The sequence below is a fragment of the Sminthopsis crassicaudata genome, chromosome 6 (genome assembly GCF_048593235.1).
Source record: "Sminthopsis crassicaudata isolate SCR6 chromosome 6, ASM4859323v1, whole genome shotgun sequence".
In the NCBI taxonomy this organism is placed as follows: domain Eukaryota; kingdom Metazoa; phylum Chordata; class Mammalia; order Dasyuromorphia; family Dasyuridae; genus Sminthopsis; species Sminthopsis crassicaudata.
The window spans coordinates 124,380,761-124,402,720 of record NC_133622.1 but is presented as its reverse complement, the minus strand read 5'-3'; the positions used below and the strand labels follow the sequence as shown (position 1 = coordinate 124,402,720).

The 21,960-nt window shown below is 37.4% G+C and overlaps 2 protein-coding genes across 3 annotated transcripts in view; one reads left to right on the top strand and one right to left on the bottom strand.

The window, feature by feature from the left end:
* SGMS2 (sphingomyelin synthase 2) overlaps nucleotides 1–6,462 on the bottom strand; it is a 245,375-nt gene extending 238,913 nt beyond the window's left edge. Inside the window, exon 1 of the mRNA XM_074272383.1 lies at nucleotides 6,328–6,462. The gene's annotated coding sequence lies outside the window, so the exon portion shown is untranslated. The remainder of the gene's footprint in view (nucleotides 1–6,327) is intronic.
* The window catches only part of PAPSS1 (3'-phosphoadenosine 5'-phosphosulfate synthase 1), a 138,387-nt gene that overhangs the window by 27,269 nt on the left and 89,158 nt on the right, over nucleotides 1–21,960 (top strand). Inside the window, exon 1 of one of the 2 annotated variants that reach the window (XM_074272378.1) lies at nucleotides 6,350–6,449. The exons of the other annotated variant lie outside the window; for it this stretch is intronic. Coding sequence (XP_074128479.1) covers nucleotides 6,390–6,449 — 60 coding nt within the window. The 5' untranslated portion in view covers nucleotides 6,350–6,389. Of the gene's footprint in view, nucleotides 1–6,349; nucleotides 6,450–21,960 lie in introns of those variants that run through there. 2 annotated transcript variants of the gene reach the window in all.

Below are 21,960 nucleotides of genomic sequence, written 5' to 3'. Positions count from 1 at the left end.
TGACTCTGATCTGCCAAGTCACACTTGGGGGAGTAGGCTGTGCATTTGCTGGAGACTAGGTTGTGATGAGATTGCTCTGAGAGTACGCAGTCCAACTCAAATCTTTGGAGCAAAAGGAAACAGAATAGTGCACTTGGGCATTTCTGTGGTATGTAGGAAGGTGTAATTTCCATGTAATTTTTTCCCGTGTGTCTCTGTACAGAATTTTTTTGTCATGTTTGTTCTGTGAACTAGGATCTGTTAGGGAAAAAAAGAGAAAGAGAAAGGTCTGATTTTCCTACTATAGGCTCCAACTCTAGCCAGTTAGAGCTTTAGGAACAGTCCATTGGGAATAATAGTTAGGGAATTTGGCAATTGGTCATTTTAAAAAAAATCCAAATTAAATTGAGTAGGATTGTGCAGAGAGTGAAGATAAGTTTCTTTTCCTTCCTCATTCCCTGACTGTAGCATGTCACATGGGGCCAGAGGGAGAGAAAGAAACTATGTTTAATCACTTTTTGAAATTTGTTATTTGGGATAAGTAGTTTCATATTATTGGAATATAAAGCTGTATTGTTATTTGGGATAAGTAGTTTCATATTATTGGAATATAAAGCTGTATTTGACTGGATTTTAAGTTAAAATATGGGTTATTAAAACAAAGTACCAGTAACTTACCTTAGGAGAGATTGTGTTTCTATCTTCCTACTTAGATGGTACGTTGCTTTCTAAAGTATTGAGTAATTTATAAACTATGAGTTATGCTTTAAATTTTGTCAGCTCTGCTGGATATATGTATAAGTTTTATGAAATTTAGTTCAAAGTTATTTAATTGTGAATCTTAAAGTTTAATTTTAGTTAAGTGATTTAAAGACAAGGGCCAAGAAGGATTGCTTTGTAAAAGCAATTAATATTTTGAATGCAGCATCTAGTTAGAAGGGTTATTGGTTTGGGAGTGTGTTTAAAGTATGTTGGAAAAGGATTGAACATGTAGGCATTGGGAGGAGAGATGGGACAGGGGAAGAGATGGTGTGAGAGAAGGAGGAAGGAAGGGAGAGGAAAATAGCTTGCTAGAAATAGAGGAGAGAAAAGGTGCAAGCTCCAAGTGAACTTGCCATTTGCAAGAGGAAAGGCCCCATTAGGTTGGGGGCCTGTATTTGGCTGGCAGATTGTATCTTGGGGGACTTGGCACCCTAAAAAGGTTAGCTGTGAGAAGGGTCATGAAGCATGGTGGAGTTGGGAGAAATGCCATGTGGACTGGTGGTAAAGGTGGCTACATGGAAAGGACTTTGTCAGATGACAACTCTAATTCCCCTTCCCCCATTAAGTGCGGTACAGTCGCTTTTTAACAAACTGCAGTTCCTTGCTGATTGAAACATTAATTGCTTGTACTGTTTAAAGGAACAGCCTACATTTATTACCCTGTGTTAATAATTGAATGTTCTATTTTTATTTTTCAAGTCTATAGCAGCTCTAAGAGGTTTATTGGAACCATAAGTTTTCTGAAAGTGATTTATTTCTACTAAGGTATCCCATCTTCTTCAGCAAATTATTTAATGTTTATCTAAGTGAACAATGCTCTCCTTATTTAAGGAATATGATGATTAAAAAACCTAGAGCAGAATTTTAATCTGATCTGATAATCTGATAGGGTTATTTCCTGAAAACTTTATATATTTTTTAAGAATGAAGAGATAAATCTGAAAGGTTCTTTTATGCAGAAATAGGATATTGTGTGAGTTTTAATTGATTGTATTGAGTCACGTTAAAGGGACTCTGAGAATAGTAGTTTTTGCCTTTGTCCCTTTGAAAATGTTTCTGTTATGGACAATATGAATTTAGAATATTTTTACGTATTGGGTATTTTAAAAGCAAAATGATCTAATGTTATACTTAGAACCATTTACTTAGATATGAAAGATAAACTGCATAAGCTGTGAACTTTCTAGGATGAATGTCTTGAGAGCTTTTCATCTGAAACTTTGATTAATGAAAATTGCTGTAGGAAATAAAATATCTTGGGACTGCAGCTGATATTATTTGGAGTTTTAAATTCAGGTATGACTATGATAGGTCATCAAGCCAGTGATCCACCATCTGAAAGGAATATGCCATAAGCTACTCAGAAGTTGTTACAGGTGTAAGTTAATATTCGGAAACTAGTTAGGATGATCTTGGCTTTTACTGAAGGTAAGATCCTTCTGACTCAATTTCCCAATGGTCTTCTTTTGAATGAGAACCCACCTGATTATTCTTGAGTCTGGTTTAAGACAGAATTGTTAAAAATTAGGACAGTTACCTGAAGTAAAACTGCTTTAAGGAAATCATGTCCCTGATTTTTCCTTTTATAACAAATTTCTGTAATTAGAGTAAGTGGTCAGTGGAAGATATAAAACACAATACAAATAGATATTTTAATTTGCAGCCCAGCCCTGGAGGATTCTTTGGTTGCTGTAATAACATCTTAAACTCTTTTGCTTCCTGGGGCTAGAGTTTATTTTTAATCTAAAGGCCTACTTCTCCCAAGTATTTGGGGCCACTCCCACTTTCCCTTTTGCTCATTGAGAGGAAGCAGCCAATCTTATTATGCCCTGATTAGGTGTAGATAGAAGGCAAGGCTAGGTCCTCACCCTAGACCCCAGACTTATTTATCATAGATCTATACTGACTTCAAAAGTGTTTTTGCATGATCATTGGGAGGGAGGGGGGGGGAAGTTATATGGAAAGAATAGGAATTTTTGACAGCCAAATAATTCCCCATTAAGTATGCAGAGAAACCGATTACTGCCAGCTATCCATGGACCCAGAGAGGTTTCTATTATGTCTTAAATGAAGGGGAATTCACTGTAGGTGAAGGGAAGCAGGTTTACAGATCAGCTGCCCATGTTGCTGATTGCCCCTGACCATGGCAGCTTTAATTCCCCAAGTCCTGACTCCTGTATTCCTCATATAGCTCTCAGGCAAGTAAATTCTGAAAAGGAAAGGCCGGCACATGTGCCCCTTGCAGGGGCTTCAAACTGCTTTCAGTTTTGTTAATGCTGGTACTAACTGGGTAAAAATCTTCCCTTGTAAGGCTCTAGGATTTTTGCTGGGAGAGATCATACTCACTGAAGGGCACATGTTCTAACCATTGCACCTGCTCCTTGAGGAAACAAAAGCAAGAATTTGGGAAAAACATTCTTTGGTATCCTAGTAAAGCTGTTTGGTTGAGAGGCATTCATGATAGCCTCAACTTTCCCCTTACCCCCCAAACCTTTTTCTGGAAGGGGTTCCTGGTTACTGTCCATAGTAATTTCTATATTAATTCTACTTTTATTTATCCTTTCTCTTTTGCTCTTTATTTAGTCCTTGTATTTTTACAAGAATTGCTTCTTCCAGACTCTGAGTCATGAAATTCCAACCACTTGGTCAACTGGAAATCACCTGAAACCTGACTCTGACATTCAGCACTGGACACCGCCTCCTACAACTCATTCATTCATCTCCTCTTTTCAGTCTGGACTCCATTGGGTAGGGATATATACCCTTTGTCAGTTTGAAGCTGTTCCAGAAGATGAGATCTTCTACCCTTTTCCCCAAATTCGTCTGGTTCTGGACTGCTTGAGTTGGGGATGATGTGACAATGAACCTGAGGCTCCTGAGCCTACACAGTGCTGTAGTTCTATGGTTGCCAGATGCCAATCTGTTCTGTGATGACAGGAGTGGGTAGAAGCAGGGTCTGATTCCTGCTCATTGTTTTAAGCAGCAATATTCTATCACTAATTGTTTATGCACTTAATCATTGGAGTAGTTCAAGATTTGGTCAAGTTCAGTAGCAGCCAAAGTGGTTCCTGAAAGCTTCCATTAATGTGCAAGTGTTGGTTCTAAATGGTAAAGGGCAGATTACAATTAATACTGAAGATGAACTAGCCTGAAAGCCTAGGTCACAGTGGAAGATTATATATACATATATAGGGGTAAGAAATCTTCAAACAAATGAAAAAATGGGGGGTACTGAATGGGACTGATTGAATGAAGTTTTCTCAAGTTAATGAGAATAGGCCTAAGTCATATGATCCCTATACCATGTTGAGCCTTGGGTTTCAGGATGTCACATGATCCCTATTCCCTGCCTTGAACCCTGGGATGCAGGAAGTTAAGTTGTAGGAAGTGATGTGACCTGTGGGAGGCAGTCAACATTGGTGACCGTTGGTCAAGGATGGTTATGTCCTTTTCGTCTGTCCAATGAGAAGGCTCAGGTCTTTTGCTTTTAGGTCCTGGACAAGGCAGAAGTTGGCCAGGTTCCAGGAGCACATGGTGGGAGTTGGGATGGCTTCCAGGTGTGTCTGGATCTCTCCCTGCAGGAATTAAATAAATGCTTTCTCTTTGTACCTGATGATGTCTCTGATAAATTAATTTGGGAAAGGGAATCTTGCACCTGTCTGGCACATTATCTATTTAAATGTTCTAAGTCACAATTGATTAAAGAAATGCAAATTAAAATAACTTTAAGGGGCCACCTCAGACACCTGTCAGATTGGCATATAAATATGTGTATATTTGTTTTTGTTTTTTTTGCCTTCTCAATAAGTGAGGAAGGGGAGAAGAGAAAATTTGAAATTGAAAATAAAATAAAATTGAATTATAAGAATGCCCGAGGAATTGATTATTGGCAAGTGGATTAACCCAGATAATTCTTGTTTGTTTGGGGAAATAAGGTAGATCTGGAAGTCTTGCCCTAGAGCTAGTTAAAAAAAAAATTGTATCAAGATGAGATGATATAAAATATGGAAGATTTAAAAAAAAATCTAATATAAATATTGATATTTTTAAAAGATAGAAGACTTGGGAGTAGGGTAGGGAAAGTAATGCCCGTATTGAACCTAAGAGAATTAAAAAAAAAAAAAAATTGGAGATGGACCTAACATCATATAGTTGGGGCATTTGAGGTCATCTAGGCCAACCTGAGGCAGATTAAGTGATATGCTCTAGGTAGAACCAAGTCATCTAGGTGATAAGGTATGTACGGCCTTAGGCTAGTTGGTAGAAAGCCCAGAATCCGAATCCTATTTCAGAAACTTTTTAGTGGTATAACTCTGGACAAGAACTATCTCCCTTCTGACAAAAATGGGGACAAAAGTGACCAGTTGCCCCAGGTTCAGAATTTGGTGGTGAGGGAGTCCTCATTCTTCCCTCTCCCTCTATATCCAAAGCCTGCCAACTTCGTCTTTGCAACAATGTCTCCTCTACACCCACTACTCTCTCAGATAACTGCCATTTTTATGCAGGTTTTCATTACCTCAGGCTAGAAACATTTTGGTAGTCTGTTTGTTGGTCTTCCTACCACAGATGTATCCCCACTCAATTATACCTTCCACTCAGTTGCTATGCACTCCATAATCCAGTGACGTCGGATTCTCGATCCGACTAAAGGAATTTTCACTAGTTCCCCTCTCCTAGAACATTCTCTTTACGCATTTCCTCCTACAATCTTTGGCTTCCTTCAAATCTTATCCTCTAGATACCTCCATTGGATCCTGTTTAGTTTTGTACCCAGTTTATTTGCATGTTGTTTTCCTCAGACATTCCCTTTACTTGTATCTTCATACCCAGCACTTAATAGGCTCTTAAATGTCCGTTCATGACACCTCCAGTTTTTTTTTTTAAAGTCTACATCAGATAGAAACGGGAAGAACAATATATTAACCCAGAAAAATACACTGAAATCGGGTCACAATAAAATACGTCTTTCAGCAGCTGCTGGAGACATAACTTCAAGTCCAGCAACTTCTACTACGCCGCTCTAGTGTGCAAGCGAAACTTCTCCAGCGCTCTCCCAAGAAGCCTAAAACTACGAGGAGTCCGACACTGAGAGACGCGCCCTTACGTCAATGACAAAGGCCGAGAAACGAATCTCATCCCACCTCTGGCCTCCCTCCAAGATCCCAGTCTTCTTAGCGGGCTTGCGCCGACGTAAACTCTCTTCCCTTCTTTCCGCCTCCACTCACTTTAACTTCCGACGCGCACGCGCACAGGAGGTCCCGCCACTTCCCAGCCACCCCACTTCCCTCCGGGCTCCACCCTTTCTGAGGGCTCGCGCCGACGTAAGCAGTCTCTTCCACACCAACTCTTCTCTTCTCCCACTCCTTTCCCCATAGGTTTATTTGGGCTGCGCACGTGCGCTCTCGCTCCTCCCCACCCACCCACCCTGCAAACTCCTAGCTAGTCCTCTTCGAGAGCTCGCGGGGACACCAGCTGTCTTCCTCTCCATTTGGTCTTCGCGCACGCGCGGGCTCACCCTTCTGCCCACTCCTCCCATTCAATGCCCCGCCCCTTCAGTCCCCGTCCCCGCCCCCGCCTCTCACGCACCTTCCTTACTTTCCACCTCCAGCCAGCAGCATTCTTCAGCCTCAGTGTGAACCTCCGCAGCCATGGAGCTCCCTGGTAGCTTGTGCAAGAAAGTCAAGTTGAGCAACCAAGGGCAGAACTGGGTGAGCGTCCGAGGGCGGGTACTAGGAGGCGGGAGCCTCTTAACTCCCTGCAGTCCAAGAGGGAGGGCTGGCGGCTTGGGGTATCCTGGGAGCAGTACCGGGGGCGGGGCGGGGAGCTGTGCTGATGTGGCAGGGTCTGCTTGTGTTCCGGGCTGGAGACCCGTGGGGCACCGCCTCTCCTCTTCTTCCCCTCCCCCCTCCTGTAGAGTCGTCGCCTTCTTTTCCCACCCCTGTGCAGCTGGAGATCTAGCCTTCACTTCTTCCCCATGCTCTCTTCAAAAAGCGGATCTAGCAGCATCCGCAGCCTGCACTATTCAGTGTGTCTACTGACATACTGTGCCTTTTAAAAAATATATAGTTGCGCCCCTCCCCCATCCTTTACTTCGTCCTTACTCCCGTAGGAGTAATCTTTGGAGAGCATCCCGGCACTGTTGCCAGGTGGGCACCTTCTCCGTCTTTACTGGACTCTGGTCCTGGAGTGTTGCAGCTTTGGAGTGCGGGGTTCGGTCTACCCCTCTTCTCTAAATCTGTAGTTAAAGTTACCCTTGTTTGCAACAATGTAGCCATTCACGGACCTGGAGCTGACCCGAACTGAGCAGCTTTTGTGACTGAGCTGTTAACTAGTGACACAGTGCAAACCCTTGTGGCTGCCCCTGGAGCCTGGGTTTCTTGGAAGAGGTGCGGGAAAATGTGTATTTTGTATCGTTTTCAGCTCCCGTCAGTTGATTTTTGGCGATTCAGTCATTTACGTTTTGATGGCACTCTGTTCGTTTCTCATTAGCTCTAAGACAAGAGAGCATCGGTGGGCCTTTAGTTTGAGTAATGGAACAAGTTGATGGATCCAGTTTAATCAACAACCGCTTATTAACTTAGTATTGTGTTCCAAGCACTGGGAAGCCATTCAAATATGTTACTCCGGCTGGATTAAAAAAAAAAATTCTAAAGGCCGGGAGCATTGTTTTTTTTTTTTTTTTTAATAACCCTTATTTCTTGGTAGCTCCAGGGGTTCGTTGATTCGGCTGGTATTCATTTACCTTCACTCATTTTACTGACCTTCCCCCTCTATATGGCATGAGCAAAAAAGAGAGGTGGAAAGATGCTTTTCCACTGGTAGAAAGAGCAGACATACCATCTGAAACTCCAGTTGAAGCCGGGTTGGTTTATCCTTAGAAGACAGCCTATACCTGGTTACTTACTTTTAAAGACAGAATCTAAAGATTAACAAATCAGGTCCAAACATCTGCTAATTCTACTTCATTATTTTATTTTATTTTTAAAAATTTATTCTTAATATACATTGCTTTATAAATCATGTTATAAATCAGAGCAAAAGGGAAAACCTATGGGGGGGGGGAAACCAAAAAAGAACTGAACATAGCATTTATGTTACATACCTCAACAAGGCCTTATTGATAAATAGTTTTTCTCTAACACTTAACAACTCATCCACTCTCCACATTGATTCTTCCAAACTTTTTAATCCTTCTTGGACCTTTCATAACTTCCCCTCATCAGTACCCCCTCAGTTAAGAATCTTGCCTTGTATTTTACAGAAAAGATTGAAATGACAGATAGTTCTCACTTTAAATGTGACTCCATAAAGAATTTTGAAATACACATTCTACTATGCTTTCTCTGCTTTCTTCCTCTCATCTTGGTGTTTTGTAGCGCCCCCCTCCCCCAATCCTCCGGAGGCCTTAAAAACTACAAAAGAACCTCTCCAAATGAAATGAAAGCAGAAGCAGCAATGTAGAGAGGCCATCTCTTCCAGTTCAGATTGGGGATTTGGCTTGAGTCATGTACCAAGAGAGGAGACCTTTGCCCTGCTCTGCCCACATCTCCTGATGTCTGATCCCCTCTGTCTTCTGTCCCTTTCAGCTTGGGTATCGAATGTCTGTCTTCAGCTGCTGCATGTTGCCTCCTTCTCTCTATGTCCAGTCCCTACAGGTCCCCTGTGTGTTCTTTTTCTTAGTTCCTTCCAGGCCATCATGTGGCTGGCTCTGGCCTCCTCCATGTTCCTCCTCCTGCTTTTGTTTCTCTATGCCTGGGACCCATGTATCCTGTGTGCTGGTCCTTTCCCTCTACAGTTATGGAACCCTCTTCTCTTCCTTCCCCACATCTTGGGGCAAATTTGCATTATGTAAAAATTGCTTTGTATAAAAGTCTGCAAAATGTCCATTTAAATAAACTAAGAACAGTCTGTATTAGTTGTAAGTCTTCTCTTTTCCCTTAGATGACTTCTACTTCTCTTTCATCCCTGTTTCTCGTGGTAAAGGAGGTCTTAATTCTTTAAGAAGGATAATCCTACTTGTATAAGTGATCCTTATTCATCTAATCTTCAACAGATCACCCTTTCTGCCACTTTTCCTAATCACTTTGTTCAATCTCTCCTTTTCTCTGGCTCCTTTCCTACTGCCTACTAACATGCCTTTTTAACTTTTTAAACATCACTTGAATATTCTCCCTTCTCTCTGACCTGGCCAGCTAATTTTAGTGCAGACCTTCTTCACCTCATACCTTGATAATGGAAATAGCCTTCTAGAGAGTCTTCTTGCCTGTAGGTCCTTCTTACTTCCCTGTCCATTCTCTTATCTGCCACTCTGGTGATTTTCTTTTATGTAAAGATCTGAGCACACCCATTACTAAATAAACTTCACTGGCTTCCCTATTGCCTCTAAGGAGCAAATGCAAAATACTCTGTTGGTTATTGAAAATCTTTTAAAACCTAGCCATCTCCTACCTTCCCAGTCTTTTTACACCTTACTTTCTGACTTGTGCTTTTCCATCTTGTGACATTAGTCTCCAGGCTGTTCCATGAACAAGACACTATATCTCTGCCCTGGTATTTTTTTTTTTTTTTTCTTTTCCTGTGTGTCCTGTGTGCCTGGAATGCTTTCTCTCCTTTGCTCTGTTGATCTTTCTGACTTTTAAATCCTAACTAAAATCCCACCTTCTACATGAAGCTTTCCCCTACTTCCCCTTTTTCATATAGCCAAACCAAACAACATGTTTGTTACATATAGAGTATAGAAGCAGATATTATAACCATCTAGTTGTCTTCTATTCAGCCAAATCATTAAATATATTTTTAAAAAATATGTAAAACATTGATTCTATTCTCTCTAAGTTTTGGGCATAAATGACATAAATATGATATTTATGTTAATATGGAATGGGCTTATTTTAAGTGCATAAATATTTTAAAATTTATTATCTTAATTTCTAATATAAATATTAATTAATTAAAAAACACATAAACCAAAGTTCTTTGGAATCCTTAACAAAGAGTGTGAAGGTCCTGCGACCAAACATTTAGATCATTTATCAACTGAGGAATGGCTCATAGTATAAAAGTTCCTTTATCATTTCCTTATTTAGCTTGGAAATGAAACCTTTCTTAGAAAAACCCACTGTAAAGATTTTTCCTAGGTTGTTTCCTTTTTAATCTTAGCCTTATTGGATCTGTATAAAATCTTTAAATTTTTATTTAAGACAAATTATCCATTTTATCTTCTTCAATCCTTCTATCCTTTGGTCATTAATTTTTCTTCTCTCCTTAGATTTGGATACTTTTTTTTTTCTTTTTTTTCCAATTTAGGTTGTAATATTTTATGTCTAGTCACATATGTCTGGAACTTATTTTGGTATGAAGTCTAAATTACTTCATTCATACTGCTGCCTAGTAGTCTGGCATTTTAAAAATCAAATGCTGAATCCTTATTCCAGTAAATAAGGTCTTTGTGTATATCAAACACTAATGACAATTTTTGTGTGTATCTAAATTGTTCTGATTATCTATTTTTTGGGTAATACCAATTTTATGTATAGTCGTATTTTAAAATATTTCAAATCACTAAAAAGAGAAATGTAAATTAAAGCATTTCTGAAGTTCTATCACATCCATCGGATTGACAGAGATGATGACCAACAAAACAAAGAGATAAATGTTGAAGAGTCTTTGAAGAAATGTTCAGTCAATCTGTATACATTTATTATGTACTAGAACCCTGTGCTAAGTTGTGGGGATGTAAAAAAAGGCAAAAGACAGCTCTTGCCTTCATGGAACTCACAGGCTAATGAGAGAAAACAAAATATAAAAAGAAGTTGAAAAGGGTGAAAGGAAGGGAAAAGAAGAGTACTTGGGCATTGGGACATGCTGAAGATCTGCATTGTGAGATTCAGGCACTGGGAGGTACCAGCACATGGGTCCTTTCAAACTGAGGATCTGGAAAGACTCTAACTTCTTTAAACAGAGAAGGAAGAGTCTTAGAGCTAGAGAATACTGAGGAGGAGTAAGTTTTAGAGTTGAGTTAATCTTGTTAGAAGTTGAATTACTGAAGATAGTAGAGAGGTCCAGGAAAGCAGCTGGGTGGTAGATGGAACAGTCACTTTGATGCTCTATTAGTGAATGTTGTTTGTCTTTCTTTTTGAAGAGAATCAGTGGCATTCCAGGTGAACTGGATTTAAATGAGGTACAGTTGCACAAACTTATCAACCTCACTCTTTCTTCTTGAGTCATTGAAGTCTAGTGGCAGGATAAAAGCCAAGGTAACTGGTGATGACCCAATTGCCTGACCGAACTGTAAGCACTTCACAGCCCCTGTTGGAACAAATTGTTCTCATCTGCCCATTCCAACAAGGAAAGTCTTCACATGTTTGAGGTGGACCTCCCCTTTGTGAAATAGATAAAACTATTCTGAAAAGGATTTTGGAATTAAATACAAAAGTTATTAAATGATGTATGCTTTTTAACTGCCAATAGCACTGTTAGACATATACTGAAAAGAAATCCAAGAAGGGTGAGAAGGAAGTCCTATATGTACAAAAGTATCCATATCTTTTTGTGCTGACAAAAATAAACTAAATAACCCTCAAAGTCTGGAAACCTAGGGGATACCCATCATTTGGGGAATGGCTGGACAAATTGGGCTACATGAATGTAATGTAGTACTAAATGAAATAAGGAAATTGGTGATTTCAGACAGGCATAGAAAGATGAGATTTCTTTGAACGGAATCAGAGTGGTGAGCAGAACCAGAAAAATTTATACTATAACATCTGTATTTTAAAAAAATTATAAACTGATGAAATGGGCAGAACAAGGAGTTTATCTTATAAAATAATAACATTCTAAAGGCAAATACTTTGAAAATGACTAGAACTGTAATCAATACAATTATATCAATCATTCCAAAGGACTGATGATGGAATATGTTATCTATCTGATTTATCTCTCCTGAAAGATTTAGAGAATGAGACACATTTTTTTAACTTGGCCAATAAAGAAATTGTTTTCTTGATTATGCATATTTGTTGCCATACATTTTTTAAAAATTTTCAATGGTATGTGGATTGGGAAGAAGAGATAATGAGTTTCCTCTTTAAAAAAGGCAAATTAAAGTATCTAGCCTTCTATTACAATTTCAGATTTTGAAATATGAAACAGTTGTCTGAAAATTCACATGATTTTGTTGATTTCATTTACTTTTAAAAATATTTAACCTTTAAATTTATTCAGTTACAAATTTGACAGTCATTAAAAATATCTCCACATATGAATAACTACCAAAGAAACTTGCCTATGAAACAATGAATCTACCACATAAAATTTGTTTTTGTTTTATACATCTTTAGTATGCTAAAGTACTGATACTATGTTTTGTTTATGTCCCGTTCTGGATAATCTGTTTTCTTTTGGGTGTTATTAAAATCTTTATTTGATGATACTGTTTTTTTTTTGTTTGTTTGTTTGTTTGTTTTGTTTTTGTTTTTGTTTTTGTTTTTTTTTTGCACCACAATATCCTACTCTTCATTAAAGCTCCTCCTTTTAACACATAAATATTAACAAGCAAACAAATTTGTGTTGGGTCTGAAAATTAATATCTTATTTTGTACTTAAAGGCTTTAATTTCTTGACCTCTGCGGAAATGAGAAACATGCTTCATCATCAGTTTTTGTGAGGTATGAGTGATTGATTGATTGATTGATTGATGGTTCATCAGCTTGATCAGATTCTTAAGTCTTTCAGAGTTGTTGACTTTTACAATATTGTAGACCTTGAAAAAATTGTTTTCCTGGTTTTGCTCCCTTTGTTCTGCATCAATTCATACAAGTCTCAGTTGTCTCCAATCTGTCCCCAATTTGTCATTTCTTATGGTGTGATTTAATATTCCAGTTTAATTATATACCATTATCTGTCCAATCATTCCTAACTTATGACCACCCTATTTTTTTCAAGTTTCTTGCTATAACAAAAGTGCTGCTTTAAAGTATTTTAAGTTCATATGGGTCCTTTTCCTCTTCTTTGGTGCATAAAGGCTAGGAGTAGGGTATCAGTGGGTCAAAGAATATGCATAGTTTAGTGACTTTGGGGATATAATTCTTTTTTTTTTTTTTTTTTTTCCCCTGGGGTTAAGTGACTTGCCCAGGGTCACATAGCTGAGTATTAAGTGTTTGAGGACACATTTGAACTCAATTCCTCCTGAATTCAGGGTTGGTGCACCAACTAGCTGCCCCAGGGATATAATTCTAAGCTACTGAACAGAATAGTTGGACTACTCTTTTACCTTTTTAAATGAACATTGTGATAAGAAGGGAGCAGATAGTACCTTTAGTTTGTTAGCTTGGGCAAATGTTTTCTATCATATGACTGTAGTCTAATTTAGGACTTCTCCCCTAAACTATTTAAATAACCAACTGTAATGTTCTTGTTTTGTTTTTTTGGTGGTCTTTGAGCAGCCTTCCTTTCAGCAGATTAATCACCAGGAGAATAGCCATGTGTTAAAGTCCAAATTCTTTATTGCCTTCTTGCCTGGGGCCAGGCTAGCTTTCTGGAGAGCCTTGGTCTCAGTAGGGGAAGTGAAGGAGGCCAGGCCAACCACCAGGCTGATGAAGGCTGATGAACATGGAATGAATCTTTCTCCTTGGCTCTGACAGCTTGAGCTCCCCCTTCCAGTCCTCTGTCTTCTCTGGCTCTGAATCTGGCTGAGGCTCCCAGCTTATATGCTGTCTTATAATTACATTATCATAGGTGTGAATCTTGTAGAACTATATTAAGTACTAAGTACATGTACTGAACTAGAGAACTATTAAGCACCATGCTAAACTAGATAAACATTGTCTTTATCAATTCCACTGACTTAATACCTTGTAAGAATCTTTGTTTCAAGTTCAGAGTTCTGGCCCACAACAACCTACTAACTAGTTTTCTTGTCTCTATTATATCAGGTCCTAATCTATCTCATCCATGTCACTTCCCAAGAAATGTTGCTAATATACCCACTATGATAATGTTGCATGTAATTGGAATAAAAACATTAGAATAACATGTAGAAAGTTGATGAGTGTTAAACTTTAAAGAAAAAGAAAGCTGGTCTAAAATTGGCAATTGATAAATGCCATTTTTGTAGATCTATTAAGTATCTCATCAAAGGAGTGACCACTGATCCAGAAAATATAGAAGCACATCTTAACTGTCCGTGGTCAGAGAGTCTATGCGAATTAATGTCTTTTCCAGTTGGCAACATTTGTAAAATTGGAAGAATTTTGTTGCTTTTGCCAAACCTCATTCAGGGATATCTATCTTTAATCTATCTATCTATCTATCTATCTATCTATCTATCTATCTATCTATCTATCTATCTATCTAGATATAGATATATAGAGATATAGATACAGATATAGATTATAGATATAGATAGATATGTTTGCAAAGAATAAAAGACATAATGACAAGAAAAATCAAATTTGTCTAAACCACCAGAGACTTTTTGGACATTATTGGGATAAAGGATATGAACAATCCTTAAAAAATTTGGTCAAAATGCCTCACAAATATACTAGTTTTAACCTATGCTGACTCAAAACCAGCTTTTAAAAATATCTCAGTGTAATGGAAGGCTTGGGAGCAGTTTTATATCAATAAGTGGTATCCAGAAAAAACCTGTGGTATTTGCTAGTAGAGGATTTTTAGAGAAAGTCAGTATGCAATATATAAACTAGAATTTCTAGCTTTATTATTTATTTATTTATTTATTTTTCTGAGACTGGGGTTAAGTAACTTGCCCTGTTTGCCACCCCTGATCTGGCCTTAATCTCCTCTCCTACTTTCCTATAGGGTAAAATAGTTTTCTCCATTGAACTGATTATGTTTATTATTCCCTCTTTGAGCCAATACTTGTGAGAGTAAGGTTCAAGCAATGCTTATCATTCATTCTCCCATCTTTCCTTCCACTATGATCGATCTTTTGCACCTCTTTTATATAAAATAATTTACACCATTTCTCATCCCTTAATTTTTTTTATGTCATTCCTTTAAATTCACCTTATACCCATATCCTCTGTCTATGTATATTCCTTCTAGCTATATTATTAGTGATATAATTTTTAAGAATTTCAAGTATATTCGTATGGATGTAAACAATTTACTCCATTGAATCTCTTATGTTTTCTTTTTCCTTTTTACCTGTTTATGCTTTTCTTGGATCTTGATATTGGTGGTCAAGCTTTTGGTTTAGTTCTGGTCTTCTAATGAAAGTTTGAAATCCTTTTATTTCATTGAATTACTATTTTTTTCTCTTGATGTATTATGCTTAATTTTGCTGAGCTAGTGATTCTTGGTTATAGTCCCTCGCTCTTTGCCTTCTGGAATATCATGTTCTATGACCACAGTCCTGTAATGTTGTATTTGCCAAACTCTGTGTGACTTCCTGATAAATTTTTTTTGGGGGAGAGCTACTTTTAATGGTTTTTTTTTCCCCTTGATCTTATAGTGCTGAAATTTGCTTATAATATACCATGGAATTTTTAATCTCTTTAATTTTCTAATCTCTTTTCTTTTCTAATTGCCCTGAGGTGATTGGTTGATTTTTTTTAAAAGTCTATTTTGTCCTTTTGTTTCAGGACATTAGGACGGTTTTCCTTGATAATTTCTTTCTTTTTTTATTTTAAAGTTTTTTATTTACAAAACACATGCATGGGTAATTTTTCAAAATTGACCCTTGCAAAACTTTCTGTTCTAGATTTTTCCTTCCTTCCCCTAGATGGCAGGTAGTCCAATACATGTTAAAATATATGTTAAATCCAATATATGTATACATATTTATACAGTTATCTTGCACAAGAAAAATCAGATCAAGAAGAAAAAAAAAAAACCTTTGAAAGAAAACAAAATGTGAGCAAATATCTACAGAAAGAGTGAAAATGCTATGTTGAGTTCCACACTCAGTTCCCACCATCCTCTCTCTAGATGTATATGGCTCTCTTCATCACTGAACAATTGGACCTGGTTTGAATCATCTCATTATTGAAGAGAGCCATGTCCATCAGAATTGATCATTTTGTAGTCTTATTGCCATGTATAATGATCTCTTGGTTCTGCTCATTTCACTTAGCATCAGTTCATGTAAGTCTTTCCAAGCCTCTCTGAAATCATCCTGTTGGTCGTTTCTTACAGAATATTAATATTCCATAACATTCATATACCATAATTTATTCAGCCTTTCTCCAATTGATGGACTCCATTCAATTTCCAGTTTCTTGCCACTACCTAAAAAGGGATGCCACAAATATTTTTGCACATGTGGGTCCCTTTCCCTCCCTTGGGATATAAACTCAGTAGAAATACTGCTGGATCAAAAGGTATGCACAGTTTGATAATTTTTTGAGCATAGTTCCAAATTGTTCTCCAGAATGGTTGGATCCATTCACAATTCCACCAACCAAATGTATCAGTGTCCTAGTTTTCCCACATCCCTTCCAACATTCATTATCTTTTTCTGTCATCCTTGCCAATCTGACAGGTGTGTAGTGGTATCTCAGAATTGTGTTAATTTGCATTTCTTTGATTAATCATGATTTGGAGGGCCTTTTCATATGACTAGAAAGTTTCGATTTCTTCATCTAAAAATTGTTCATATCTTATCAATTGGAGGATGGCTTGAATTCTTATAAATTTGAGTTAATTCTCTACATATTTTAGAAATGAGACCTTTATCAGAACCTTTGAATGTAAAAATGTTTTCCCATTTTATTCTTCTCTTCTAATCTTATCTGCATTAGTTTTGTTTGTATGAAAACTTTTAAATTTAATATAATGAAAATTATCTATTTTGTGATTAATAATGATCTCTAGTCCTTCTTTGGTCACACATTCTTTCCTCCTCCATTGATCTGAGAGGTAAACTATCCTGTGTTCTTCTAATTTGTTTATAATATCATTCTTTATGTCTAGATCATGAACCTATTTCAACCTTGTCTTGATATAAGGTGTTAGGTGTGGGCCATTGCCTAGTTTCTGCCATACTAGTTTCCAATTTTCCTAGCAGTTTTTGTCAAATAGTGAATTCTTATCCCAAAAGCTGCGTTCTTTGGGTTTGTGAAACTCTAGATTACTATAGTCATTGACTATTTTGTCCTGTGAATCTAACCTATTCCATTGATCAACTACTCTGTTTCTTAGCCAGTACTGCTTTTGATGATTGCTGCTTTATAATATAGTTTTAGATCAGCGAGGCCATCTTCATTTGCTTTTTTTTCCCCCCACTAATTCCCTTGAAATTCTTGATCCTTTTGTTCTTCCAGATGAATTTTGTTATTTATTTTCTAGGTCAATAAAATAGTTTCTTGAGAGTTTTATTGGTATAGCACTAAATAAATAAGATTAGTATAGATAGTACTATCATTATTATTATATTAACTTGACCTATCCAAGAGCACTTGATATTTTTCCAGTTGTTTAGATTTAATTTTATTTGTGTGGAAAGTGTTTTGTAGTTTTGTTCATACATTTCCTAACTTTCTCTTAGCTTTCTTGATAATTTCTTGAAAAATACTATCCAGGTGCTCCTTTTAATTTTGGCTTTCAGGGAGTCCAATGATTCTGATATTGTCTCTCCTGGATCTGTTTTCCAGGTCACTTGTTTTTCCTATGAAGTATTTTACATTTTCTTCTATTTTCTCATTCTTTAAAAAAATTTTTTTTTTCATTTTCTCATTCTTTTGAATTTGTTTGATACTTATTGTTTCATAGTCTGCTTGCCCAATTCTGATTTTTAAGTTTTTTTTTTTCTTTTTTTTTCCTAAATTAGCATTGCTATTTTCTTTTCCATTTGGCTGGTTGTATTCTTTAAGGAGTTTTTTCTTCAGTGAATTTTTGTATCTCCTTTTCCTTGTGGCCAATTCTGCTTTTTAAATAGTTTTCCAATCTATTGATTCTTTTCATAATTCTTTTGCATCCCTCTAATTTTTTCCCCCATTTTTCTTCATTTGCATGATTTTAAAGAGCATATTTTAGCTCTTTTATGAATTTTTTCTGGGCTTGACCACTTCTCATTTTTCTTTATTGCCCATGAGTGCTTTGCCATTATTGTCCTCTTCTGTTTGTTCTGCCATTGTATATTTTGGTCTTCCCTGTCACCATAATAATGTTCTATTTTCAGATACAAATTTTGTTGGATTTTTTTGTTCATCTTTTTGTTGTTGTTGTTGTTTTATTTGTTTTTTGGCCTTTTCCCCTTTCTTTTAAAGTTGAGCTCTTTTCCTGTAAAATTCTCTCTAAAATGTAATTTTCTCTGTTGAGGTTTCCTTGGGGTCTCTATAGACAGCCTTAGTTTCAGTTCAGTAATCACCACAAGTGCAACCAGGAGTTAAAGTCCAAATCCTTTATTGTCTTCTTCAAAGTCTTGTCTCCTTCACTTGGGGCTCAGCTAGTTTTTCTGGAGGCCTTCCAGATCTTGGTTTCATTGGAGAAATGGAGGAGGACAGCCTGCCACCACTTCTCTGATCTTCCCTCATTCTCCTTCTGGCTGAGTTTGCCCTAGCTTATATCCTCTCTCATCATAGGTGTGAATCTTGTAGAACTATATATAGTAAGTACTAAGTACATGTACTGAACTAGAGAAGCACCATGTTAAACAACCACTCTCTCTATTAATTCCACTGACTTAGTACCTTGTTTCAAGTTCTGGCCCATAACATTTTCTTCCAGTGGGAAGAATTCTATAGCAGGTTTTATGCTACAGGCCCTGGCTGTTTACCAGGTGCTGCATATATGTTGCCCTGAGACTACCTTGTATCTGGTGCTGGGCTGAGGGTGTGTAGTATGGGGCAGCTGGCATTGTGGAGTCTTTAGGGATCTGGCAGGTCATCTGATGCTGAACTGGGGTTTTAGTGATGGTGATGGGCATGTGTGAAGGCCTAGTGGGATGCCCTGGAGCTTCCCTGCAACCATAGTGAAGCATATGATCTGGTAGCTGGAGGAGACCTGTATATGTAATTTTTAAAAGATTTCTCTTAAGCAAAAATGTGTGGATTTTTTTTCTTACACAAATTGTCATTCTTTTTTCATTTACTGTATTGTTTCATCCATTCATATTTAAAGTTTTGAGAATCAGTTTTATATTTTCCTTCATTGTCTTTATTCCCCCCCCCCCCCCCAAATTAGAATTTTGTAATGTTCTGTTTGGTTTTCTGGAGGTTTTGGAGTTGCCTTCTTTTCAGTTGAGTAATTTACCAAGAGAATAGCCAGGTGTTAAAGTCTAAAGTCCAAATTCTTTATTGTCTCCTTGCCTGGGGCTGGGCAGCTTTCTGGAGAGCTTTTCAGACTGGCCTCGTTCTCAGTGAGGATATGCAGGAGGTCAGCCACAGTGGTGTGAGATGAAGTGAATCTATCTCTGAATCCCAGGACTTGTCCTTCAGCCTCCAGCCATCACAAAGTTGGAAGATGGAATGAATCTGTCTATTTGGCTGGTTGTATTCTTTAAGGAGTTTGTCCCCTCCAAATCTGTGTCTGGCCCTTCTGAGTCTCTCTCTGGGCCCTTCTGAGTCTCTCTCCGAGCCCTTCTGAGTCTGTCTCTGGCTCTGACTCTGGATGAGTTTGTCACTGCTTTATATGCTCTATTTTGAATATAAATCAATCATCATATCACTAGGGAACCATTACTTGTTGTAAGATTAAATCAATCATACCGAATTTAGAGAACTATTAATCACTATGCTAAACTACATAACCATTTTCTCATCAATTCCACTGAATTTTAGTACCTTGTAAGAGTCCTTGTGTTTTAAGTACAGAGTTCTGGCCCATAGCAGAATTTCACCCTCTTCCTCTGTAAACCCAGTACTATGTATTTTCAGTTATTTTAGTCTAGTCTAATTTTATAATTCTATTCCTGTTGCCTCTCTGCTTCACTGTCAATTATGGTCTTTCTGTTTTTTACATTTTAATCTAGTTTTGGAGTTTTGTCTAACTTAATTACGTTCCTTTTTGCTTGGCTTTTACCTTACAATTTAATTCTTCCTCTTTTTATGTGTCTTCTCATTCTATAATTTAGCTTTGTAAAAATATTGTCATGTTTGAGTGAGTTGTTATATGTTCCTCATGTTTTAGTCTTGTTTCTCCACTACTACTTCTGTTGGACTTAAGGTTTTTAAACCATTCAGTAATATCTTGTGAATCCATGCTCTTTTGGGAATCTACAAGATTCTCTGCCTATAGATTTCTGAACTCTTTAACCTATCTAGAGGCCATATTCTTTTCTAATGTTAATATCTTCTATTTGATTTATCCACTTATGTTCAAAGTCTTTATTTTATTTCTTATTGAGATCTTTGGTAATTTCATTTTCATTATTTTCCTTTGTGTGGGATGTAGAAGACCCTTACCTAAAATGACTACTCAAAATGATTACTCCAAATAGAAAGCAGAAAGGTTGTTTATTAAACCTCCTGAGGATGAGCTGTCCTATCACGACATAAGATAGAGAAAGCTCGTGGTAGGAGGACTAAAGAAGTAGTAAAGATACACAGCTTTTATACAAGAGATTACATCACAAGTAAGAGAGAATTTGGAGGGGGAGGCATCTAATTGGTTGTTGCTATTTGGAGAGATTGGAATGGAAGGCTTCTGTTTCCCTGAAATCACGTGATTTCTAGGAAACAGAAAATCAGGCTTTCAGGTTTCAGATATAGCTGGCCAAGGCTCAAATAAATATGGGCCTGCAGCAGCATAATCAAGCAGACAATGGTCAAGCTAATAGACTAAATATTACTAAATGTCAAATACTGATAAATGTCATCAGTTCAGGATAAGTAAATATGTTTATAACTTGCCAAGGCTCAAGTACATATGGCCCTTTACATATTATACATAGGAGAAACATAGAAATAATGAAAATAAAACACAGAAAAAGAATTCACACATTCTTGTAAGTTCTTCACCTTTTCTCTTTATTCCACATATCTTTTTTGTTGCCCATTTTCTGAACTTTCTGATTCCTTCTTATTTGATGGCATTTGCAGTTTCACAGATCTCAACAGTCTCAACCTCTTTCCATGTTGGGAATAAGTGGTTAATCAGCTTTAATCTCTGCTCCAGAAGATATCTGGGGGAGATAGAACTATTCCTTCAGATGGATGCTAGCCTCTTTTCCTCAGGCTTAGTGGAATGCCACATAGACTCACACAAATGTTCTTTCCCAATAACCTCTGTTTCTTTGTTCTTGTTTGAACTCTTTTGCCACATATTTACTGTTTTTTTCCCTGCCTGAGCAAGTTTCTGCCTTTTGAATTTCTGAGACATTGGGAACAGGATAGAATATAAATTTCAATTGTATTTTAAGCCTATATCTTGTGTAGTCCTGCTGCTAGCTAAAATTTGATGAGGAAGTGCCAAGTGAGCAAAGAAAGTTGCTTCTCTGCTTTTATTTCTTCAGGTTTTTACCTCCTTGGGGTCTTTGGTTTCCCAGACTTTGGAAACAGTTATACATTATTTCTATTTTGGAGAAGTTCTGAGGATGTAAAAGAGGTCTAATCCTCTATCTTGTTGTTAGGTATCCTGAAGACGATTTCCATGATTTTTAAAAAATCACTGTTAGTAGCTCATCATCCTTTGGTTGAGTACCCTACTATATATTTAGTTCATCTTGACCCACTAACTTGAATTCATTAGGTATAGCTGGATGTTCTCTTATAGCATTTTTATTTGTCTGGTGTATTACTCTCTATTAGACATATTTATTCTATCCTTTCCTGCCCAAAGAACCTTCTTAGCAAGGAAAACAGAAACATGTTAAGAATTGAATCAACCAGGAATGCTGTCCCACAGGTGTTAAATTTGTAGTTGGAAGTGACCACCATGATGTCTAGTTTTCTTGTTTGAGGAAAACTGAGAGGTCAACTGACTTGACTTGCTCAGGTCACATTTCTGGAAAATAGACTTAAGGATCATAGGTTTAGAGCTGCAAGGTATCTCAGAGGCAGTTATAATTAGGTGGTATAGTGGGTAGTACATATGCAGAGCCTGGACTCCGAAAATCCTAAATTCAAATCTAGCCTCAGAGACTTAGCACCTGAGTAACTTGCCTAAGCAGCTGAGCCCAAGATACTGAGACATCTATATTTGGCCTCAATTTTCTCAGATATGAAAGAGATAGTTACTTGATGAGGTCTTTGGTAGCTAGAAGGGTGATGACTGGAGCCTGAAATACTTTTTAAACAATTTGGAAGCCTAGCT